Source organism: Mchenga conophoros, linkage group LG18, assembly GCF_057382185.1.
Source record: "Mchenga conophoros isolate Kocher_MC1m ecotype Shallow Benthic linkage group LG18, M_conophoros_male_GT1.1, whole genome shotgun sequence".
Lineage (NCBI taxonomy): Eukaryota > Metazoa > Chordata > Actinopteri > Cichliformes > Cichlidae > Mchenga > Mchenga conophoros.
Window position 1 is genome coordinate 34,627,913 of NC_140543.1, and position 26,069 is coordinate 34,653,981.

Here is a 26,069-nt window from a genome sequence, read left to right on the forward strand (position 1 = left end):
AGACTGGCCATAATTACTGTATATCTGGCTCCATTTGAACACCTAACTTAATCCTAAGAGACTACATTTACTGGATTGTTGGTATTTATTTGTGAAATAATAAATGAGAATCGGATAAATACATGAAACAAATATTTTTGGATTGATTGATCCAATTTAACTGTCAGACTATGAATTGGCTCCCCAATATTCCATCCAGGTTTTGAACCAATATTTGATCCAAATGTCGCATCATTGTATCCCTAGCTAGAATTATAGTTGTTCTGTTAGTCAGCTATTCCATTAAACTGCTCCAAAGTCCGAAACCTTTCAAACTTCTTACAACGTTGAGATGAAAAACATTTCTTGTAGGGGTTGGACAATATGCCAAAAGTTTCCATCCAACAGCCAGAAATTGTTGATATATTTATTGTTGGTTTGTGGTGCCATGCATACATGTTTTTCTTTGTACTGAACATTAATTCTGGTTTCTTTGGCTAATGGTTTGCACCACTACTAAAGTGCCTGCTGAACAGCCCTGAACCTATCTTAAAGAAAATATTTTTTCATTTTGTTTGAAGTTCAAATGATTATTTAAAATAACTGTTAAAAGTCAGCGTGCCTCTCGAACTGCTTTGTGCATAGAAAATTATATTTAAAAAAAAAAAAAACATCTACTTAAAAATATTTACTTTCATGTGTTTTAGGCCAAGGACAAGGCCCAGTCCCAGACTCAGGTCATCGATTTAAAGTGATCTCTCACCATGAAACATTCAAGTGAGGTTTACTGTGTCAGCACGGTTCCTGTGATGACAACAAGGCAAGAAGTGAAGATGATAAGGAATAAAGTACGACAAAGGGAAATGCAATGGAGGAAAAATGACTAAAGAGCTCATTCTGGTGTTAATTATCACAGTAAATTAGTTCAGGTTAATCAGAGGAGAAACAATGGAAGGCAAGATGAAAAAACTACCAGGAACCAAATGATAAAAAAGATTTCCTGATTATTATATTAAGAAACATGATTTTATCCAGTTTTTTTATTTACATCTGTCAAGGTTGCACACGACTGTCTGACCTACTATCTTGTCTTTTTATGATTTGATGAACTGAAGAAGGTTTTGACGGACCTGACTGGTCTGAAGTGCAAATAATGTCCATGTTTGTGATGTGACATACAGTAAATATTAGGACATATGTTACAAGACTTCAAATAGATAAACTGTATATAAATGATACAATGTAATCTGCTGTTGTGGTTTTGAGATTATCTATCCAATTAGTAGTTTAGATCTGAGTTGCATATGAGCTGTAGAGAGTTTATAGTCAGATTTACCAATGAACGCATATCCACGCTCACAACAGTGTTTTCACACATCATTTAAGAGGCTCCTTAAAGAGAAGCAGTGGTTCACTGCCATTCTAGGCTGGATTCTTCAGTTTCACCAGTGACAAAGCACGACTGATGGCTGTGGTCAGGTGTGTGCTTTGTTACATGTGTAGCACGCTCAGTAGTAATGCGATGCCACCCATGTTTATAATTGGACTGTAACTGAAAAGATGGCCACTTCATTCTTTGTTCCAATTTCATACTGCACACTAATGCTGAAAATAAAAACTATGCAGGGATTTTGGTTGTGTACTGTTAGTTAGGCAGTTACAGACGTAACTACCTAACTAACAGCGCAGGCTTCCAATTCTTTCTTTTGTTTGGTAGCAACAAATAAAAAAGCAGCAAAGCTGTGTCCACCCAGGAAATGTGGGTGTGGTTTGGTGAGCAATGAAAGTCAGCGACATTGTCTGACTTCAAGTGGCGATGGGCAAAAAGCCCAGGATGAACTTTTCTCATGTTGGAGGCCACTGGAGTGACTGACATTTGTAAATGCATGAGGTCACCTAGGCAACCACAGCCTGGAGCGTCTACTAGTGATCAAAGCGATGCATGAGGGGAGCGCTGGGGTGGGGACACAACACCAAAAGACAGATAGTTACATCTGAGTGGAAGACTGTTGCCTTGTACCGTTGTCATCAGTAGTAAGCTCTTGTATTTTTGTCTCTCCCTCGTAATGTAATTAATTTTACTACTGCTGATATTTAAAGACACCAGTACAGAAGTACTGTATGTAACTTTCAGAAAGCAGTTTCTTCTGTCCAGCAGCTTTTTATAGCACTGCCAGTGAAACTTTATGAAGTAATTAAGATGTGTTTTCATTTGTGGATGGCGCACACAAAGTCGAGCAGATTTACAGTGGTAAGGCAGATCTGAGCATTTCATTGGTGTAAACATCTTTGCTTAGGAATGATCTGAAGCGTGGAACCAGGACACAGCGAGGGTAAATGTGGAGTGGGTCTGGCACCGGTGCCGCTGTTACGCTGCCCATCCGGCAGTTTCTTCCACCCAGGTCTGATAAGTTTACTGTGATCAGACTAAAGTAGTCAGAACCAACAGTGACGCCACAGCCAGAGTACAAAGCAGAAATCTGTGAGCTGATCATTTTCTGTAGGTTAATCACTCCCAGAGACCTCTTTGACACTGTTATATCATTTTCAGGTTATAATTAGATATCTAATTATATGTAAAACACTGTTATTCCTTTTGATTGTACCCACACAAGGTCACACGCACAACTGCTTTTTAACAAGTACATGATATTTACTGGTATGGTAGCAGAGCATCAGTGTAACCAGTTCATTAGGCAGTTCAGAAATGGCACATAGCGCTTTATTCCTCTGAGCACCCGAAGCCTGTTCTACTGCAAGCATCATTTAACCATTTGCACTCACATTCACACAAGCACTTTCTTTACACCTGAGAGCTTTTCTCTAACAGTCACATACACATTGAACTTGGGGTTCAGTGTTTTGCAGACTGGAGGATGAAGTCATCAGTCTTCCTCCTGAGCCAACCTGAAGTACAATTCCAAAAAGTTTTCATGCTGTGTAAAATTTAAATAAAACAGAATTGGCTCATCTTTATTCCTGATAGAACACAGAAAGCATATCAAATGTTTAAACGGAGAAAACATATCATTTTAAGAGAAATATGTAATATTTTAATTTGATGGCAGCAGCACATCTCAGAAACAGGGTCATGCTTCCCACTCTGTAGACTTTGGGAGAGGAATGCTGTCCCATTCTTGTCTCATAGAGATATTTTTCACTTTATGATGCTCCACCAGCTGGTAACAGCAAGGACTCTTCTACTATGAAGGCTTTCCATGAAACACATGCCATCTGGATGGGAGTATATGCTGCTCTAAAACTGCCAACTCCAGAGGCACTGATGCACTGCCACACCATCAGAAACGCAGGTTTTTGAACTGAGCACTGACAGCAAGTCGGATAGTCTAGAAGACGCAGTGTCCATGTTTTCCGATTTCAAATTAAAATTTCTTCACTTTGCTTCAGTCCATTTTAAATGAGCTTTGGTCCAGAGATGGTGGCACTGTGGTGTGTGTGGACAACACAGTGAGCTGTGTTCACAGACAGTGATGTCTGGAAGTGTTCCTAAGCCCACGCACTGATTTCATAACAGGATCGTGTCTGCTTGAGGACCTGAAGATCAGCTGCATCTAATGTTGATTTTCAGCCTGGTCCCTCATGCAAAGATTTCTCCAGATTCTCTGAATCTTCTGAGCTTATGACTTTGGATGATGAGATATTCACAGTCTTTGCAACTATTTGTTGAGGAACATTATTCTGAAATTGCTCTACAATGTTGTTGAAGCACTTTTTTGCAGATCTCTCTCTCAGATGTTCTCTTTTTCCCCCCAGTCCTGTTACTGACCTGTCATCAGTTTGTCTAATTACGTATAAAATGTTTCTTTTTTGTGTCACTTACTTTGTCAGCCTTTTGCCGCCCCATCCCACCTTCTTTGAAACATGCTGCTGCCATCAAATTCAAACTGATTGTTTTTACATGGTAGTACAAATATCATGAGTGTGAGTCTACCTTTACATGGCACACTCAGCAGGCACTGATTGAACCTTTCAGTTCACACAAAGCTTCAGTTCAGCCTACCTCACTCTTTTACCATGATTTCATGACAGCAGCTACACCCATTAAAAGCAAGTATTCCATGACTTTCATATTTGTAGATATGTACATGAACTCACATTTTCTTTTGATTGTACAATGGTACACATCATATAGCAAAGACATTAAAGTGAAGTCCCACATTCCACCTGCTTCAAACGAGATGCTTCCACTGAATAACTAGAATGGTTCCATTGGAAATGGAAGAAAACACAAGCTGGTTCACGAGTTAACATCAAGGGTCTAATCATTTTAAACAGAACCAGTTAAAGAGCCAGAGCTAATTTAATATAAAAGAGTCAGTGAGACCCCGAAGACCAGCCATCGTCACCTTACCTTATATTCAAAGTTCTTACTTCCAGTTAAAGGATTACTGATGTGTCCCAAAAGTGCATCCTGTTCATCTGGACATTTTCAGTGGGAGAAATGTTTCGTCACTCATCCAGGTGACTTCTTCAGTCTCAGCTGACTGCAGGTTTCCCCAATCTTATATACAGTACATTTGCACAATGAGTGAAACTAGCACCACTGAAGGAACAGTGGGCTGGGAGGTCAGTTCCTGGATCATTAATATGCAAATTGTCATGACCACCGATCAATGGCCATGAGTCCCATTCACAGAGAGTTAGGGAATGGCATGCATCGAGACATTATTGACGTGCGTTTTGCAGTTTTCCTATGCATTTTGGTCTTTTGTCCATGGAAACCATGTGGGTGTAGCATAATGTGAGGGTACACACCTTTAAAGGATATTTAGATCTAATGTGTGTTTCTGTATCATTTAGTATCAAGTTATTGGCAAAATCTAAAATTGACAAATCTACTAGCGTGAATCACAACACTTCATATACAAGCACAGTGCTCCATGTATTTGCTTTGTTCAAATGTACAATCATGTGTAAAGAAAACAGAACATTTAGAAGACTTATTTTGTTCATTTGTTGCATTTTGGAACATAATTAGTTACATACACAACACTAAAATAACAGTTTGCACACTGCCAGCCTGTTACACACAGAAACTATGACGTATTGAGCATGGTCTGCTGCAGAAAACTGGATTATCTTTTTCAGACAGCTGGCTAAAACTATGCTGTCTCAAGCTAATAGACTGTAAACCTAAGCTGCCCGCTGGAAGCTCAGCTTCAACAGCAGTTTCCTGTCTGACTGCCGCCCCCTGACTCATCCACCAGTGGCTGTACTGACGGATGAGAGTGCATTGTACCATGATGTGCTTACAGTTAAGCATATTCCATATAAAGTAGTCTCACACATACACAAGCATGCATCATTACAACCAGTAACATGTGATTTAAGATGGTGCTGCATTGTATCTTATGTGATAAAAAGCAGGTTTGCTCAAAATGTCAGACTTTTTGTGGTGTAATAAAATAGCAAATCTGGAGCTCCACAGTGTGCCAGCTGTTAATTTGTTATCCATTCATCTTTGGCCCAGAACCTGCCCTAATTCTTGTGTGGATGTGTGTAGATTTTTGTAGTTATGCATATAAACTTACCTCAAATGTTAGCAAAATAGGCGTGTCACAGCTACCCATGTCAAATAAAAATGAAAGTCAGTTTCTGAGTTTGAAAAATTGAATGATGCAGTCAAAATAATGTCGTCCTCACAATGTGAAAACCTAAAAAGAAGAATATCTGCAAACATGAGGGTATTGTTCTAAAATGCATTTGTGAATAACAGTAGTGATAAATCTGAAGGTGGTAGAAGCTTTACTGACCACTTTGAACAGGTTTCTTCTCCGCCTGGAGAATGGATCTCAGTTCTGATAGTCTCATGGAGATACATATTAATATGGAGTATCTGTCAATAACATAATTTAGCAAGAAACATTTATCAGTAGAGTTTAAGTATCTTAAGTATCTGCAGGTGGAGCCGTCGTCCTGCTTAAACCATGTTTTGTTTTTTACTCTCCCAATAAGCTACGACATCTTTCATTAAAAATTGCTACTTTATTGCTACTAAATTATCCACATGTCAGGAGGAAATCTCAGCAGACTGCCACTCTCCAGGGCTAAAGTGTTTTAATCGATTGCCAAGGTAACATCCAAAAAAAGCAAAAATGCATCACTGTACATAGACACATGTAGCGCACACTAAAATGACAAGGTCTGCAATCAGTTTTATTATATACACAGATAGCTATCCATATCTCTGATTTAAAATATCTATATATTCATTTTACCAGCTGCTTTTATTACCCACACAGGATAAGAATATTACCCAAAGCATTGGCAGAGCTCTTCTACTGTTCAGAGAGGCAGATATCAAGTTCCCTGTGGAGCTTTTCATTCTTTGCAGCGTTGAATGACGTGTTTTCTACGATGTATATGTGTGTGCTCCAAAGCCATGGTCGAAGGACAGCATATTCAGAAGAAATTGTGCGTTTTGTCATGATGCAGCCATGGTTTATTGTGATGATGATTCATTTATGTCTAATGTACAATTTGGTGTCTTAAATGTGTGATGAAAAAACTAAGAAATAAAAGTCATCTGCAAGCCATAATGTGGTCTGCTTTTCCATCTCTATTGTGGAATACAAATACAAATACTGCTACCAATACAAAGCGAGAACGATCAGATGACCCCTGTGAGTCAGCACTTGTGCAATGGTGGGAAAAAGGAACTCCCTTTTTAACAGGAGGAAACCTCCAGAAAGACCGGGCTCTGGGAAGGGCAGTCATGAGCCAGCACCAGTTGTGGGGTAAAGAGGTGCGTAGTGAAAGGATAAGATTGGATTGATAAAGAATTTGGAGAAGATGTTTTATTAATTGTGCTTTGTAAGAAAGAATTGTTTCATGTTTGTAACATTTTTACCTTCAGATATTCATAAATCAAAGACTATGTGTCACAATTATCCTCTTTTTTCCTGTTCTGAGGCAATTCACAGACAATTTCAAAGACAAGGATGGAGCGCTTCTGTTCAGCCAGGCAGGGAGCCAGTTCTGCTGTAGCGCCTTTGAATCTGGCCTCAATGTTACATAGTGAGAGCTGAAAAAAGGATCTGTAACTGCATCTACTGACACATGGCTCCAGCATAGGAAGCGCTGGATTCCTGGTGCTGGGGCAGGCCAGCTGGGCCCAAGACCAGTCTTTGTTTACTGGAAATGAGTACAATGGATTCAGGAAGGCCCACCAGCAGTGGCTGTTGGAAGAAGTATGAAATTGATGTTTCTGCTACATTTGGGATCTGAGTGATCGATGAAAACAACAAGATGAGATAAAAGTAGTAAAGTAATCTTCAGCTTTTATTTAACACTATTTATATACAAATAGAATAATCCATGGACCTTTTGTCTCCCCCCACTCGTGAGAAAATAGCTGCTAAATAATCCACTGTGTTCACTAACCACCAGTGGTGATTTATAAGACCTGGACATTCAAATTTGAAACATAATGGGTCAAAAAGAAGAAAAAGGCAAAAGATTTGGCTCAGACACACAAATATGTTGGAAAGTCTTCCTAAGTAACCCCTGACAAAACAGCACATCAAGCTGATGCAGATATGACATCAAAACGAACTTGAAACAGCTTCAATTACCAGCTGTTCGTCCATCTTCTTCTACTTAACCATTTCAGGGTCACAGTGGGCAAGAGCCTAACCAAGGTGTAAGGTTTTGCAAGGAGAAATGAGAGACAGACAACTATTCACACGTATGGGCAATTTAGATTCACCAAACTTAACCCCAATAGCTGCATGTCTTTAAACTGTGGAAGGAAGCCAGAGTACCCAGAGAGAACCCACGCAGACATGACGTGAAAGGACAGGCTCCAGCCAGATGCTGGATTTAAACCCAGGTGCTAACCACCCAACCACTGTGCTGCACATTTACCAAAATATTTGTCAAACTGTTTGCTTTTTCTATAATCTTGAACCATTTAAACGTTTTTTACAAATGAAGATTACAGATAAACTGTGATTGTGACTTAATGATATATTTCAGTTACTTTAGAAAAAGAAATGTTGTTTAATGAAAATTACTCTACAGCCAATGAGCTCCATGCAAACGCATGGGTTGGACGCAGGTTCCGCCAGAAGACAAGCTAATAAATGATGCCGTACTTCAGGCATGAACATTCTAATAATCCAGTCATTTAGACACAAATCACGACTTTGCTGTAGCAGACTGGTTTTGGTTACTGTTTTCCTGATGTACCCGATGATCACACAAATGAAAGGACAAACACTGGTGAATGTGAAAGACCAAATTCTTGATGAAGTCTTTCACTTTCAGTGTCAACTAAGTAAAGAACTTGAATATGAAATACAGAAATAATACCCATAATACAGTGTAAACTTGGTTTCAGAGAGCAAACTTAACCCAAGCACTTTACACTGGTGCTGATGACTGAGACGTTTGCAGAGTTTTGTTTCTCTGGCGACAGCAGAGGACGGTCACCGTGACGATGACGATGAGGACTGTTAACATGATGAAGCCTACACCAACCCATGCTCCAACACTCAAATCTGCAGAAAGAACGAGGGTCACTGTTAAATAGACTGGTTCTACCTGAGCACTCAAAGTGCTTTATACAACATGCCTCATTCACACACAGACACACACACACACACAGAGAGAGAGAGAGGGGGAGATCATTACAGTTTTTTACAGACGCTAGGACACATGTCCCAATACTTAGGTCACTTTTGCAAAACTCTTCACACAATCCTCCTAACTGACCGTCAGCTTGGCAAAGCAGTTCATTTCACATTCAAAATGCACTACAACTACCAAAACACTTCATTCAGGTCTCAAATAAACTCATTCTTCCAGAACACTAGCAAAGGTTGACAGCCGACAAACACACTTTGTCATCCACAAAACAATGACCTAAAAACACTAACAACATGTAGCATTACACAGCGTTTTCTTGTGTAAAACAAGGACACATCTCTGTTTATAATTTCAATATATGTTACTGGAATGAATCAGACATCATGCAGAATTCGTTAATATTTGTTTATGTAGTTTTATTTTTTTGCACTAAGTAATCCCAAAATACAAGTATTTATATACACACCATCCACTGATACACATACAATAGTAATGCTAATCTACTCGGTCTCCTCCATTTGGCCACAGGTTCTCATCCACATCACATTTTATGTCATCTAGGGCAACACACCTAGGAAAGAATCTTCTGGCTGCCAGAATTGAAGGAGTTGAAAAATTGAAGGAGTAACACCTGTGTAGATGTTCATCTACAATGAGAATCAGCTGTGGCTGGTTAAACTGCATTTTTAGATTTAAAATATGTTTCAATAAAATATTGCTGTTGAATTTTGCTGTCTTTTCAAGTTTTGCATTGTGTTATTGTTTTGGCCATAAGTTTAACAGTTTTGAAAACAGTATGTAAGCACATGCAAAATGTCCTGTCCGTACAAAGATTTTTGGCAGTTGTTGTGTCTGAGTGAGAAGATAATTCATGAAATTTGAGAGATGTAGTCATTGAATGCATTTTGTGCCAAAACAATGATAACTGGTCCTCAGTTTAGCCCACATAGACTTCTGTTGTGCTCACTGTGTGAGGAGTTTTGCAAACGTGACCTAAGTATTGAGAAATGTGTCCTAGCGTCTGTAAAAAACTGTAAATCACATCCTGTCAGCCAGTCCCTTATGTCTGAGAAAGTTGTCACAGTGGATGACTCCACATATTTGGCACAGATGTTCAGTGCCCTCCTATTTATACAGCACTCGGAGTACACTAGCTTATGACCCACTGAGGCTGGGTGTGCCTCCTCCTAATCGTGAGCTGTTGATTTTTCACATAAGGCTCCAAGTGTTAACCACGATACTATGAAGCCAATGGAATCAAATCAAATCTGACAAAATACCAAATTAAGGTGTCTTAATTTCCAGCAGGGGGCAGCACTCTCCCTCTAATGCTGATATACACTGGTTGTTTATTACTCTGGTCTTGAGTACTTAAAGAGGAAGAAGCTGCAATTGAAACAACTAATAACAAATTTCAGTATGTATTCACCAAAGCTGAAATAGTTTACAGAGTTGCATGTAGAATATGTGTACCTTGCAGATTGTCCTGGGAACTTTCTGTGCACTGCTGCATGCTCCAGGATCCCTGCTGAGTGGCTTTGGGTCTGGATCTGATGAACGTTGCCACCATGAAGCAGTAACTCTCTCCTTTATCCAGCCCCGGTATCACTTTCATACTTGAGTTTGATATCTCATCTCTCTAAGGGGTAACAGCAGGACAGATTACTGTCATTCATCTGTAAACATTTAACCAACTAACCAAGCAGACATTTGGATGTTTGGGTCAAGTCTTCATTTGACTGATCGTAAGACCAGGCCCAGCAGAAAACAGCTAGCCTACACACACAAATGCCACATTGTTGTTCTTTATTTCAAATTCTTAGAGCTGCAGTTCTGGATTTTTAGAAGATGTCCAATTACATTGGTAATACTGACCAGTGTTGAATGAAACTAGCCATAGGCCCTAAATCTAAAGGCCCAGATGAACTTGTTACTAACTAACTAACTAACTAACTAACCCACCCACTGTGTGGGTGCCTATAGAATGGGCTGACCACACTAAGCAGAGAGGGACCCATAGTAAGGCCCATTGCTAGCCCATATTCTTCGTGTGAGCAAGCCTAACGTGGAGCACTAACAGAATTACATGAAAAAGGTGTAATTTTTTCAGTTTAACAACATAATTTGCAGCTCATTTCACTTTTAGCGTTAACATCAGATTACCTTTCCTGTGCTTCCAGACTTGTAGTAGCGGATCTTATAATTAAGATCTTTTTTGAAAATGTCTCTGATGCTGAGCTGCTTCCCACGATCATAAATGGAGGTTAAAGGATCAGTGATGTTCACTATTACTCTTCTGTCATCCAATGGCGCCACAGTGAAACTCACAGCACTGATGTTACCTGGGGACAGGACCAACCAACAGTTATGCTGAGACTGCCTGCAAAGGTTTATTCATGCGCTAAAAGTCAGTTCAGTTAGTTTACAACATCATTACTAGAGCGAGTGAGTTTTTGAGTGGATGGGTGCTCTACTAAACATTATGCAGAATGCCTGATTGGTGCAGGTATGGTAGCCTTGACATTATGGGCTCAGCCACAACAGGGATCAGGATGCATGGATGACCTGATCAGGTCCAGGCTTTGATTGACATTAAGCTGTGAAGGCTAAGGGTGTGTGTGTGTGTGTGTGTGTGTGTGTGTGTGTGTGTGTGTGTGTGTGTGTGTGTGTGTGTCATATATAACCTACTCTCTCTATAGGGATTGAACCTGGAAGATTGAGTGTGAGGGAGTTCATAGTCCATGTCCATGATTTCTGTTTGAACATCAGCAAAGTAGGCCCTGTGAAATAGGGACACAAAGAATACATATGCTTTGGAGGCACATTCATCTGCACTTATATAACACATTACGAGTCAAACGTTTGGACACACCTTCTCATTTAGTCATTTTTCTTTATTTTCATGACTATTTACATTGTAGATTCTCACTGAAGGCATCAAAACTATGAATGAACACATATAGAGTTATGTAGTAAACAACAAAGTGTGAAACAACTCAAAAAATGTATTTTAAATTCTTCAAAGTAGCCGCCCTTTGCCTTGATTACTGCTTCGCACACGCTTGTCATTCTGTCGATGAGCTTCGTAAGGTCGTCACCTGAAATGGTTTTCCAACAGGCTTGAAGGAGGAGATGATGAGAACTTGTTGACCTCATTCTGCCAACCTGATTTCTGCACAACACAACTGATGGTCCCAATCCCATAAAAACGGCAAGAAATTCCACAAATTACTCCTGACAAGTCACACCTGTGAAGCGAAACCATTTCAGGCGACTACATCATGAAGCTCACCGAGAGAAGGCCGAGGGTTTGCAGCTCTGTCAACAAAGCAAAAGGGTATTTATCAATGTTTTTTTCTTGCTACATAATTCCATATATGTTGCTTCATATGATTTAATGTCTTCAATTTGTAAAGTAAAGATAAAGAAAAACAATTAAATGAGAAGGTGTGTCCAAACGTTTGACTGGTAGTGTACATATAACTTTTCTTGAGTAAAATCACAGAGCACAAATATTGCTGACAATAAGAAAAAAATCAAAAGTAAAAGTATAAAGTAAGCTCGATGTAAACCTACCAGATGTGTTTAAGGGTGATGGAAGTGTTCTTACCTATCCGAGGCCTTGAGGGACTGAGTCAGGTCACATTCTGATGCTGATATTTGGATACAATTAGGACTTTCTTCCCAGTCAGCATCTTCACTGCAAGTCACACGGCAGTTACTGACATGCGCTTATGAAAACAGTTTTTAAAACTCAATGGAAATGTTCCGCTTGACATGTCTGGATTGTGTTGTTTTTTGGCAAGCAAATATTTCCTCCTGTACACATAGTCATGATATATGCAAGCAATACATCGAGGTTAATTCACTTTTTCAGTTATTTATTTGAATCACTCTATCACTGTGACTGCCTGCCTGTAGGTGTGAACTCTTTCTTTAGGTTCTAGGTGTTCTTCCTCGATGACAGATGCAGGACACTTGAAATATTTAGTCTTCCCAGCTCATGGGGCTCTCTGGCTCTCCCTCGCCACCTTGACTTCCCATTGAACCCCATGAGTTGTATGATCTTGTTAAAGATGTTCATTAGAAACTAACATAGTGTTGTGTCAGTTTAGGACCAAAGCTGGGAAGGCTCGTAAAGAATTGACCAGGTAATCCACGGGACAACTGCTGCCTAAGCGGAAACCGTTAGCTGCCCCACATGTGTCAGGAGTATTGGAACGGCTGAGACGCATTTTCTCTCAAACTTAAATGTGCTGTGGGCCACTGCGGGCACTGTCATCTCATTGGAGGGCCACTTTAGTGTTCAAGTAGTACAAAAAACCCAAACAAACAAGAAAACACTCACAAACATTTCCATTTTTTTTTTAATTTCAAATATTGTATAACAAGGTAAAACTGCAAATGTTTTCCCCTCACTCTTAACTAACCGAAGCCTTTCATTGAACTACCAAATAGACACACTGGTACTCTCTCTCTCTTGCGTTATATTTCTTCATGTCAATATATGGGCCAGAAGTAGGGGTGACGTGGGCCACAAGTGGCTCTATGGCTTTCAAACCCCAAAACATACTGCGCCAACAATTGGTCCGCCCCAACGATCTGGTCCCACAGCTCAAACAGAGTAATCTAGTGTTCACCAAACCTGTTCAAAGGGCCACAGGCCCAGAAGCAACCTCCGACGGGCCCTGCCTGCGGCAGAAACGCAGAGTAAAACAAATAAACCACACAGCTGGCGAGATAATCTTTGAGAAGATTTCAGCTTTTTTTGAGGACAGTGGTAATGAAGCATGTCTGTATGCTTGTAAATGGGCTGGTTCTTATATAGCACTTTTCCACTCTCACTGAGCACTCAAAGCGCTTTACACAACTTGTGCATTCACCCAGTCACACAAGCACTTTATCTAAGGTTTTAGTGCTTGTATCACTCCGATGGATGCATCGGAGGGCAACATGGGGTTAATATCTTGCCCCAGGATATTTGGTATGTAGACTGGAGGAGCCTGGGATCGAACCACCACCCTTCTGGTGAGTAGATCATCATGGCTTCATCCATGGCAGGAAAAGTGAGTGGTTTGGCTGCTGCACCTCAAACCTTTATTGCATTGTGCAGCAGATGGTGTTGTGCGCAAAACTAAGCACAGAGCTCAAAACAACAATGGACAGTGTGATGGCTACAATTGATTAAAGCCTCCAGCACTGCTTATTCCACATGCTGCTCTCAGAAATGTCTGCTGAGCACCATGACCTGTTATTGCACAATGATGTCAGGTGGCTGTCCAAAGGCAGTGCACTGGAGTATTTCTGTGATCTCAAAGAGGAGAGCACAACTTTCCTCTGCAACAGCAGGCAAAAAAACAGCAGAAACACATTTGAACTGCATGAGGACAACAGCTTCATGGCCAGTGTCTGCTTTCTGAGCGACATATTCAAAACATGAATGACCTCAATGTGGGACTACAAGGCAGAGGCAAAACTGACACTGAGCTTGTGGAACAGATGCGTGCACTCCAAGCCAAGCCGAACCTTTCACCACCGACTTGAGCACAGGCCGGTTGCTGCATTTTCCAGGGCTCTGCAAAAGCATCTCATCTGCGGCACAAGTCATGGATGTGATGACTGATTTCACTGCGAGGTTGAAAGAGAAGTTTTCTGGTCGATTGGATGGACTTGCTCTACGCACAAAGGTGATGAGTTTTGCCAGAGACCCATTTAGTGTTTTAACAGAAGGGCCAAACAAAACAAATGTCAGGTTACTGTAGACTTGTGTACTGTTGATTTAAAACAAACCTGCATTCCCTCAGTGTGCAGCAGTAAATGTTGTATTCATATGTGTTACTGCTATGGGTTTGTGCACTGATAGCTTTGATAGGATTGATTGTTCTTTTTAAATTCTGTTAAATGCACTTTAAGATGTGTCCGGGTCACATAAGTATGAACTTTATTTTGAAAGGGAATTGTCCAAATATTTTTTATTTTTTTATTTCAAATGTGAATAAAAAAAGTGTTGCTACTAGCGCAGGCTCTCTTCAGCTATAGCTCATTTATATGTTTTTTCATGTGCATGTGTGAAATGTCACAAGATTTAAAAGGGAAAAAATAATAAACAACTTTTTTTCAATACATTTGTGTTGGTTTGAAACTTATCGTGATCTGCTGCTGACTGGCTGCTAAACAATATCTGGCCCAGATATATTCCTTGGTTTTAAAATCTGGTCCAACTAACTTTATAGCCGTGGTGTACACTGTTGTGCCAGGAGGATTGCCGTGATTTACACACTGTGGGAAACCAAAAAACATCTGGATCCATTTCAGTTCGCATACCCGTCAAACTGCTTGACCGATAATGCATTTTCAACTGCCCTTCACTCAGCCCTCACACACCTGGACACGAGAGACTCATGTATCAGAATGCTGTTCATAGACTTCAGTTCAACATTCAACAGGATCATTCCACAGGAGCTCAGACGTGAACTGGATCAGCTGGGGATCAGCACCTCGCTCTGTAACTAGTTGCTGGATTTCCTGACAGGAAGAGGCGATCGTGGCTCAAGAGTTGGGTATTCGTCTTGTAATCGGAAGATTGCGCCAGCTCGGACAGTCTCGGTCATTGTGTCCTTGGGCAAGACACTTTACCCTACTTGCCTACTGGTGTTGGCCAGAGGGGCCGATGGTGCAATATAGCAGCCTCGCTTCTGTCAGTCTGCCCCAGGGCAGCTGTGGCTACAACTGTAGCTGCTTCCACCAGTGTGTGAATGCGAGAGTGAATGAATAGTGGCATTGTAAAGCGCTTCGAGGGTCTCAAAAGTGCTATATAAATGGAATCTATTATTATTATTAGTATTATTATTATTATTATTAAGACAGCAGGCAGTACGGGTCAGCAGCAACACCTCCAGCATACGAACGCTGAATACGGGTAATGGAATACATCCAGCAACCAAGCTGCTCTCAGCGTCAAAGACTCCAACCTAAAGAAACACTTCAGTGTCTTCGATGTACTATTGCTGTGATTTATTACTATTAATGAAGGCTGCATTACAACCTGCTAGCTGCAAATAATCACGTGCAGCTCTGAAAGAAGACAGAAAGAAAACATATTACTAATAAAGAAATAATTTTCTATACAAGATCACTGCAAAAAGTGCAGCCTCACCTAATGTCCCCCCTACTGTTGCTCATTTTATATTAAGATTTAGAAATCTAGTTGGTGTTACTTTCAGAACTGCTCGTGATCACTTGCAGCTAGCAGGTTGTTAATGCTGTCCATCAAGTCTAACAGTCTGCAGTCTATGTGTCATGACCCCACGGTGTTCAGCAAACTGGACCTGCGAAACGCTTACCACCTGGTGAGGATCCGGGAGGGAGATGAGTGGAAGACCGCTTTCAACACTCATATCGGACACTATGAGTATCTCGTCATGCCCTTTGGCTTAACCAATGCGCCCGCGGTCTTCCAGGCCCTTGTTAACGATGTTCTGAGGGATTTTATTAATCGATGTGCTTTTGTGTACCTTGATGATATTCTCATTTTCTCTAAGTCCCAGGCGGAGCACGAGAGTCACGTGAGGCAGAACCGGTTGTTCGTGAAAGCGGAGAAATGTGAATTTCACGTTGACACGGTGGCCTTCCTTGGCTATATCATCTCTCAGGGGCAATGGCGTGTCCAGCGGGGTGGCCTGGGGGGGCACAGGCCACCCCCCAAACCAGACTGGCCACCCCAGGTGCCACCCCAAAGGCAAAACAATAAAATTCAATCAAATATCAAATGTCCGATTATGTTTTCACGGTGACGCTCAGATATCCGAGTGTAAGTGAATGCAGCATCGCTTCTGCGCTATGCGCATCACGTTAGCAAAGGTAGGAGAGCCAAGCACGAAAGAGGCACTGCAGGAAACAATTTTTCGGTGAAAGAAAATGAGGACAGAATAAATGTCCCGGTAAGTAATATTAAGTTTGTTGAGTTTAGTAAACTTCGGTGAAATTAGAATACCAAGGAAAAAAATAACACTTAAAGAATTATTGCAGCTGTGGAATATTTCAGACAGTATGCTACTGAGGGCAGCTAACATAAGAGTTATGAGTTATAAGATATAATCTAAGTCGTAACATTGCTGTATGGAGTTGCAGATTTGGTTGCAGGTTAACATAGCTGGACTGGCCATCGGGCATACCGGGCATATCCCCAGTGACTTATTTTTTATTTTTTTTGTAATGGCATGAACAATGAGAGGTGGTGGATTGGCCAGATGCAGGTCGATGTGTAGAAATAACTCAGTTGTTTGGTGGTGGCTATGACGGGGCTTCCACAGAGGCAGCAGGTGGATGAGGGAAGGGGAGGCAGGAGGAGAGCCCCGAGGCAGCCGCCAGTCCGAGTGTCAGGTGAACTGAACTTCAGGTAAGAAGTTATGAGCTGCAGTCTATCTGGGTCAGATATAAACCAAGTTTAGGTGGAGTTTATTTTCATGTTGCTGACTTTTTACTGTCAGTTGCAATAACTCATACTGCGTTCTAGCCAGCTTGACGGAGTTTTTATACAGCTGGGTGGGTGCTATGATGTTACTGATAGTGAACTTTATTTTATTCATAAGGTTAGTTAGTAGAGTTGCCAACGGCTCCTTAAAAAAATGGAATGGTCCCTCATTCAGAGAAAATATTACACGTTTCGTATTGAGCTGAGAAGAGACGCAGTTTGTCCCGGACTTTAGCTAGAATGGAAAAAAGACACAAAGCTGGATTTATTCTGTCTTTATGCTGCACAGCTGCCTCTTCTCTCATTCTCCCCCCCTCCCTCTCCTGTTGCTACTTCAATCATGAAACTGATCAATGATCAGCTGATCGGCTTTTCTCTCTTGTTTGTTTATCGCCCACTTTGCGCCAGAAAGAGGAAACCAGCAGATGTCACGTTAAACAACAGCAGCACGTTTAAGCTTGATCAGCTGTTGTTAGAATTTATTTAATATTAATTTCTAGTATCAGCTGATGTTTGCTGGAGCCACAGCTGTAAAGCTGCTGGTCATGATGTCGGTTTGGATATGTGGTGAGAGGGAAACATGAAGATGAAACCAGGAGATGTCCTTACTGGATCATCAGAGCTGAACAGTGATGGAGAAACAGGTTTACCTTTTAGGTGACATGAATGAGTTGAAGGGAAGTTATACATTGTTTCTGAGAAATAACACCAGGATCCTTTTCTAAGCAGCTGACAGCTGGTAACTGTGCAGGGGCGGGTCTAGCAAAGTTTTGCCAGGGGGGCAGGTAGGGCATTAACAGGGAAAGGTGGGGAACAAAGAAATACTTTTCTTTCTTATTCTCATTTAAAATACCTAGTTTTTATTAAATAATTATCTGAATCTTACAACCAAAGTTTTTATCTGACGTAAAATGTATAGAAATCATACATATACCAACAAGACTGTACATCACTGTCACAACAGGGTTTGTTTTCAGTCAAAGTCTTTATGGCTTTACTACCTGGTGGGTCGGTCTGTAGTAAAAATGCCCAATTTTTTTGTCCCAGTCCAGCCCTGCAGGTTAATACTGGCAGTGTCACCATGCCAGCTGAATGTATTTTATCATCAGCCAGTGTTGTTCTTTATCAATATTAGCAAAGTTTACCATAAGGCAGCATAGAAAGTATTTACTTGCTTTCAGGTTTTATTCAAATGTTAGTCTTTTCATTTGTTTCCCCACTTTTTTCCTGTTTCAAAATCAAACACCAGTTTGTGAGAAGATTATCTTCTTTTTTTAACAGGCAGATAAAGTTTTGCATTGGCATTGGCTAATTTGTCAATTGTTTGTTACAAATGTTCGTATTTTAATTTTCAAAAATGTTTTTGCCCAAAACATATGTGCACTATATGTCAGTAAAAATACTATGCAAATATTGCTGTCCTTGAATGCTGAGTAAACACTGACAAAGCACTGATTGTATCTCTTGTACTTTATCAACGCAGTATCTAAAAACTTTGCACCGTAGTGGTTAAAATCTCATTCTAATAAGAGTTAAAAGTGCATTTGGTTATTAGGTTTATAGGATTATTGAATTATGGTTAAGGGTTGGTAGAATTTTTTTTTTAAAACATTATCTGCCAATTAAATCTGCCACCCTTCTCCAAATCTGTGCCCCTACCTGGCCCCCCCAACAAAAATTTTCTAGACACGCCACTGCTCAGGGGGATCTCAAACCTGACCCCGAGAAGGTCCGGGCCGTGGTGGACTGGCCTCAACCGCCGAACCGCCAGCAACTCCGACGGTTCCTAGGATTCGCCAACTTCCACCGACGCTTCATAAAGGACTACAGTAAGATCGCCTCACCTCTCACTGCGCTTACCTCTCCCAAAGTTCCTTTTCAGTGGGACCTCTCTGCTCAGGAGGCCTTTTCCCTACTAAAGGAGAAGTTCACTACCGCCCCCATCCTCCGTCAGCCCAACCTCAGGCAACCGTTCGTGGTGGAGGTGGATGCTTCGGACTCTGGAGTGGGAGCAGTTCTGTCTCAACGATTTGAAGGTACGCTCCATCCCTGTGCATTCTTTTCTCGTCGTCTCTCACCCGCAGAACAGAACTACGGCATCGGTGATCGGGAGCTGCTAGCGGTCAAACTGGCCCTGGAGGAGTGGAGGCACTGGCTTGAGGGCGCGGAACACCCGTTCATCGTGTGGACCGACCATAAGAACCTTGAGTACATCCGGTCCGCCAAACGCCTAAATTCACGACAAGCCAGGTGGGCCCTCTTCTTCACAAGATTCAATTTCACCATCACTTACAGACCAGGGTCGCGCAACGTGAAGCCCGATGCACTCTCCCGTCAGTTTTCCAGTACAGAAGGAGACTCCGATCCAGAACCGATTCTTCCAGCTACCTGTGTTATTGGAGCTGTCACATGGGAGATCGAAGCTCTCGTGCGCGAGGCCCAGGATACTGACCCCGACCCGGGGACGGGCCCCCTGGTCGGTTGTTTGTCCCTGCTGCTGTCCGACCTCAGGTACTCCACTGGAGCCTGCCGCACCATCACCTTCCTCCAGCGGTTTTTCTGGTGGCCCACCTTGGACAAGGACGCCAGGGAGTACGTTATGGCGTGCGCCACGTGTGCCCGGAACAAACGTCCCAACCGACCACCCGCCGGGCTTCTTCAACCACTCCCCACGCCAGGACGGCCATGGTCTCACATAGCGCTGGACTTCGTTACGGGGCTCCCACCGTCATCCGGTAACACCACCATCCTCACTATTGTTGACCGTTTTTCTAAGTCGGCTCATTTCATTGCCCTCCCCAAGCTCCCTACAGCCCTGGAGACCGCCCAGCTGCTCACCACCCACGTCTTCCGGCTTCATGGCATTCCGATGGACATCGTTTCCGACCGGGGACCCCAATTTACCTCTCGGGTTTGGAAGGAGTTCTGCATGCAGATCGGCGCCGCGGTCAGTCTCTCTTCGGGCTTCCACCCTCAGAGCAATGGACAGGCCGAGCGTACCAACCAAGAGCTCGAAGCGGCACTCCGCTGTGTCGTCTCTCTCAACCAGGCCACTTGGAGCGAGCAGCTCCCCTGGATTGAGTACGCCCACAACTGCCTGACCTCTTCAGCCACTGGACTGTCGCCGTTCGAAGCCTCATTGGGCTACCAACCACCCCTGTTCCCGGCCGTGGAGGGTGAGCATGCCGTCCCATCAGTACAACATCATTTCCGCAGGTGCCGCCGGGCCTGGCGGTCCACCCGAGCCGCTCTGCTGCGGACGGCGGAGCGCAATAAAGAGATTGCTGACCGCCACCGGATCCCTGCGCCTGCCTATACAGTTGGGCAACAGGTATGGCTCTCCTCACGCTTTGTTCCCCTTCGTGCAGAGTCGAAGAAACTTTCCCCGGCTTTCATCGGTCCGTTCGAGATTGAGGCCCTGGTCAATCCGGTATCCGTCCGTCTGAAGCTGCCTCGCAATATGCGTATCCATAATGTTTTCCATGTCTCCCAGGTCAAGCCCGTGCTCTCCAGCCCGTTGTGCCCTCCTTCCGGGCCCCCTCCGCCCGCCCGGCTCGTGGATGGGCAGGAAGTGTTTAACATCACCCGCGTTATGGACTCTCGGCGGCGGGGGCGGGGCGTCCAGTACCTGGTGGACTGGGAGGGCTACGGGCCAGAGGAACGTTCCTGGGTGCCCCGGTCGGCGGTTCTGGCTCCTGGTCTGCTCCGCGAGTTTCACCGGCGGCATCCGGGTAAGCCGGGTGGGTCGCCGAGGGGCTCCCGTTGAGGGGGGGGTACTGTCATGACCCTGTGCCTTCTCGGCTGACTCTGTATGGCTACAAGTGTTTTTGTTGTGCTGCATCTCTCTCTCTCCCCTGCACTGCGCTCTACCGGGGCGGAGTCATGACGGCTCCAGCCCCTGGCTCGGACACCTGCAAGCAATCATCTCACTCACTTCTTAAGGCGGCTGCTGAGAGTGCTTCCTCGCTGGATTATTGTGTAACACTCGTCAGTGTCATCACCTATCTGAGCCTTTTTCTGAGTTTCTGTCGTGCCACTACTTACCTGCCTTTCCTCTCTGTGCCAGGATTCTCGCCAGCCTGAGGACCGCCGTTGGTGAGCTAAAGCCGGAGTCCGAGCTACCTGAGCTTCAGTGGATTTTGTACATAGCCCTCTTCTTCCCGTGCCTGTGCTTCCCGGAGACCCTCTTCCTGTGCCCCCTCACCTGTATATATTCGCACCTGGTGTCTGTGTGTGTAAATAAAACGTGAACTTTAGTGACGGTCTGACTCCGAGTCCCTCCTGAGCCTGACACTATGAACTAACCAATGGTAGCTCGGTGGCGAGTAGCCTTCAAATTTAAATTCAAAATGTATTTGTGTAGCACATTTAAACTGGGTTGACCGAAGTGCTTCACAATCGGCTAAAAACAAGAGAAAACAACAGAGAAACACAGATAAACAAGAAGACAGTGAATTAACAATACAAACATAAAACAGGCCTGATGGTACTCATACTGAACTCAAATTAAAAGCCAAAGTAAAGACGTGAGTTTTAAGACGCAATTTAAAAGACTGAATAGACTCTACAGTACGAATCTCCTCTGGCAGATTCTTCCAGAGTCTGGGCGCTGCTGCTGCGAAGGCCTGATCTCAAACGAGCCCTCGGTTGTGCTAAGAGCATCTGGCTAGATGATCTCAGTGCTCTTTTGGGGTCATACATGTTGAGGAGTTTGTTTAAATAACTAGGCGCCATATTATTTAAAACTTTAAAAGTAAGTACTCTTAAAATCAACACGATATTTTACAGGGAGCCAGTGTACATCTGCTGAAACTGGAGTGATGTGTTCATACATTCTAACAGCTGTTAAAAGACGTTCAGTAATAGTAATAAATCACAGAGCAGTAGGATAAATAGCACGAGAATATATCAAATAATCACACTGAGTAACTTAACAGAATACATTACAAACTACATTTTGGGTCAATGTACTCTGTAATCTGTAGTGGAATTTTAAAAGTAACCTTCCCAACACTGCTCCCCAAGGATGTGTTGAGCCCACTTCTCTTCACTCTGCTGACCCACGACTGCACATCATCACACAGCCTCTTCATCTAATTTGCAGACAACACAACTGTGGTAGGTCACATCAGCGACAACGATGAGACCTACTACCGGCGTTAAGTTACTAAAAGAGTTAATAGTGGTTTCCCTGAATGTGGAGAAGACTAAGGAGATCATCGTAGACTTCAGGAGAGCTCACACCATGTATGCTCCACTAACCATCAATGGTGCTGCTGTGGAGAGGGCAAGCAGCACCAAGTTCCTGGGTGTGCACATCTCAGAAGGTCTCTCTTGGTCAAAGAAAACAGCCTCACTGGTCGTTTACAGTTTTTTCTGAATGCTTAAACCCTAACTGTGATTCCTGTAGCACAATCTTTACAGTTTTTTCTGATTGCTTAAGCACATTTTTTGTAACTATTGGCTAATTTTGCAAAACTCTTCACACAAATAAGAAAACCTGTCACCCAATCATCAAAACATTGTAGTTCTCTTGCAAAAGCAAACACAGCTAGATTAACCCTTCACACCTTCGTAAAAATGGTGTTTCCGTATCAAACAGTACACACAAGCCATCATCTACTAAGCACACAATGCGCCAACTGCACACTGATGGTATGAATACAAAACACATCTGGCTTTTGCTTTCTCTGTGCACAAGGTAGGCTATGTCAGTTTGAGCTCATACTTCTGTCATAGATCCATAAGCATAGAGGGATCCAAACTTCAAGTACTGGTGTTTATTCACACACATCAAAACAAACACAAGTGTTTATTTCCAAGTATAGGATTATTTGCAATCGCCATAATGACTATATGGGTTACTTGGTCTGCAGTGAACATGCTTCCTCTGCCCCAGCATCTGGTCATCTAGCAATTCTGTAAAGTAACAACTTCAGTATTTTTACATCAATGGTATTGGTGTGTTTCTCATTGGCATATGGCAGTGCTACAAATCTTTGTGCAAAGTGACTGTACTAACCGATTCTCATTTCAAGATGTCCTTATGGTACTTGCTACAGTGTAGCGGCTCGAGTTAGGCTGGACCCGTTGGCCAGCTACCCTCAGGGTCATTCCACGGTTGATTACATGGTCCACTATTGTAGCTCTGATGTCATCAGCAATTCTCTTTCTTACTCTTCTTACCCTTCCTCTCCCCCCTCCTCATCTGCCTCTCCCCCCTCCTCATCTGCCTCTCCCCCCTCCTCATCTGCCTCTCTCCCCCCTCCTCGTCTTCCTCTTGCTCCTCCTTGTCGTCCTCTTCATCCTACTTCTTCACCTCCACGTCCTCTTCCTCGGCCTCCTCTACTTCTCACTCTTCCTGCTGCCTCCATTGTACTCCGCACACACAGCTTACCTGTATTATAGTGCTTAGGCTGATTGCAAAGTGAACTAATTATCTAAAAAAGTTTTCACATGTGAAAGTGTGCCAGACAGTTGGCAAATTAGTGTTAATGATAGCCATACATGTGTATACTTTTGCTAGGAGTGTGTTGGAAATTTGGTAATTGAGTGTTGTGCAGTGAATTGTGCCTACAGTTTTGCAAAGTGTGTGTTACAAAATTGCAAACTGAGTGCAAAGCAGTTTTTGTGCTTTTAGTTTTGCAAACTCAGTGAGTGGTTTTGCTATAAGTCTGAATAGTTTTACAGTTTTTTCTGAATGCTTAAACCCTAACTGTGATTCCTGTAGCACAATCTCTAAAACTATTGAAGTTTGGATCCCTCTATGCTTATGGATCTATGACAGAAGTATGAGCTCAAACTGACATAGCCTACCTTGTGCACAGAGAAAGCAAAAGCCAGAAGTGTTTTGTATTCATACCATCAGTGTGCAGTTGGTGCATTGTGTGCTTAGTAGATGATGGCTTGTGTGTACTGTTTGATACGGAAACACCATTTTTACGAAGGTGTGAAGAGTTAATCCAGCTGTGTTTGCTTTTGCAAGAGAACTACAATGTTTTGATGATTGGGTGACAGGTTTTCTTATTTGTGTGAAGAGTTTTGCAAAATTAGCCAATAGTTACAAAAAATGTGCTTACGCAATCAGAAAAAACTGTAAGCCCAACAACAACTCTACTTCCTCCACAAACTGAGGAGGAAGAGCCTCAAAATACCCGAAGTTTAAAGGCATCTTTGAGGTTCAAAATGTGTGTGTGTGTGTGTGTGTGTGTGTGTGTGTGTGTGTGTGTGTGTGTGTGTGTGTGTCTCACCGTGAGAACCTGACAGTGTATGTGTAGTCAGAGGACGTCACACTCCAGCGAAGATGTGTGGTGAAGTCCAGAGACACCCAGTGGACGTCTTGTGCTCTGGGGACTGAGTTCACATCTGTGAATAAAATAAAACATCGTCAGTATTTTCCAGTTTTCCATGACTCCTGCTTCCTGTTTTCGTTGGGTTTTTGTGTTTGTTTTTATTTTACAATAACTGAATTGAATGAAGGATCTTAATGAACCATTTATTTAAGCTGGAGAAAATGATGACAACTCCCTCAACATCTTCATACTCGTAATCAGAACCAAATTAAAGTCTGCGAGTCAGCAAAGGTAGGCACAGGTCCAAAATGAGAGTTTTACATAACAGAAAGTTATACATTTTATAAAATCATAAAGCGAATGCATCTGTTAAAAACTGTAGTGGAAGATTTTGTTTAGTTCAGCATATTTAGAAAATCCCCACATCTGTGCACCGTCATGGAATGGTTAATGAGTACTCCATTACTAATATGTTTTATTCACAGACGCCTTTCAAAACACTCAAGTTTACAATACAAGCAATTCAATTACAAGTCACAGTATGGATCAAATAAAAGTTGGAAGATGTCGTAGAATTAAAAGTCAGTACAACAGAGTTTTCAGACTGAGAGCGAATCAATATTTCAAACATGGTGGTGGGAGAGCTAAAGATGAGGGGCAAATCGGTTCAAGGCTCTGAAGCCCAGAGGGGGTCCGATGAGCAGATGGCATAATGACAGTAAGCGAGAAGGAGGATCTCAGAGTACAGGAAGGAGAGGTGATGCGATGAATATCACATTATTACACAACAGTACGTGTTCCTACCAGACGAAGCTCAGTTTGTCACTGTTTAATTTAAGAAAATTAGCAAACAACCAATATTTAATTTTGCATAAGCAGTCAGTGAGAGCAAAACTTGATGGAAAGCTAGATGCCATCAGAGTAAGAATAAAAATGCAAAAGCAGTTTTCTTTCAAATGTGACCAGAAACCCACGGGACCATCCCACTGCTATTTTCTAAATATTCTAAATTTCTTTCAGATTCTCTGCAATATTTCAGAACATCTGTAATTGTTGGACATTTTACTGCATCATAATACCAAGCATGAAACTTTAAGTCCTGTGTAAGATGCTTAACTCTTCTGTCTGTGTTCTCTATCAGATGAAGTAGAGCCTGCTGTGTTGTAAGGACTAAACTTTGATATGTGATATGCTAAAACTGAAACGAGACATGACACTGGTGTCTAGGTAAAATGTCTAACACCAGTCGCCTCTGTCTGTCTGTCTGCCGATCATGTGCTGTGTGTTTTACCTGCAGTGGTTATGCCGAAGGCAGACAGAGAGAGTCCCAGCCAAAGCAGAGTTTTTACAGTTGCCATGTTAGTACCAGCGTGTCCTTTCTCTGTCCTGATCTGTCCTGATCTGTTAGCTGAAGAGAGCAGAAGGAGCTGAAAAGGATTGGTGCCGCTTCCGTTCAGCTGCACACACAAGGGTAATGGGGTGGGGTATGCTGATCCTTCCCACATGTTTGCCTCAACATTGGGGAATGGGGGAGGAGATGTTCTGAAACAATTTGCTCAATCCGAACTGTTTTCCTTCTTATTCATCCCCTTTACGACGTTTACAGGAATTGGACTGCGATCATGCAGTGTGCAAACTTTTGCAAAAGAATGCTTATATTTACATTTAACCTGTCTTATCATGAAGTTCTTCTTTGTGGAAAGGAATTCGCCTGC

General features: G+C 42.5%; 2 protein-coding genes across 4 annotated transcripts in view; one reads left to right on the forward strand and one right to left on the reverse strand.

Moving 5' to 3' along the window:
* The window catches only part of LOC146554254 (uncharacterized), a 28,683-nt gene extending 22,144 nt beyond the window's left edge, over positions 1–6,539 (forward strand). For all 3 annotated transcript variants that reach the window (XM_085256105.1, XM_085256106.1, XM_085256107.1), the window contains exon 10: positions 687–6,539. In XM_085256105.1, the coding sequence (XP_085112231.1) occupies positions 687–734 (48 nt within the window). In that variant the 3' untranslated portion in view covers positions 735–6,539. The remainder of the gene's footprint in view (positions 1–686) is intronic.
* A 721-nt stretch (positions 6,540–7,260) lies between these two features.
* On the reverse strand, positions 7,261–25,817 carry LOC146554255 (tissue factor-like). Its single transcript, XM_085256109.1, has 7 exons — positions 25,646–25,817; positions 24,313–24,427; positions 12,200–12,289; positions 11,278–11,369; positions 10,753–10,931; positions 10,063–10,228; positions 7,261–8,501 (listed from the first exon to the last, which is right to left on the reverse strand). The coding sequence occupies exons 1-7, from the start codon at positions 25,710–25,712 to the stop codon at positions 8,365–8,367; spliced, it is 846 nt and encodes a 281-aa protein (XP_085112235.1). The 5' UTR covers positions 25,713–25,817; the 3' UTR covers positions 7,261–8,364.
* Positions 25,818–26,069: the final 252 nt, after the last annotated feature.

Bases quoted from the DNA above. Each gene is read 5' to 3' on its own strand.
- LOC146554255 (XM_085256109.1), bottom strand. From the start codon at position 25,712: ATGGCAACTGTAAAAACTCTGCTTTGGCTGGGACTCTCTCTGTCTGCC. The intron at 24,428-25,645 runs GTAAAACACACA...TTTTATTCACAG, and splicing joins CTTCGGCATAACCACTGCAG to ATGTGAACTCAGTCCCCAGA. The intron at 8,502-10,062 runs GTACACATATTC...TTCTTTCTGCAG, and splicing joins TTCCCAGGACAATCTGCAAG to ATTTGAGTGTTGGAGCATGG.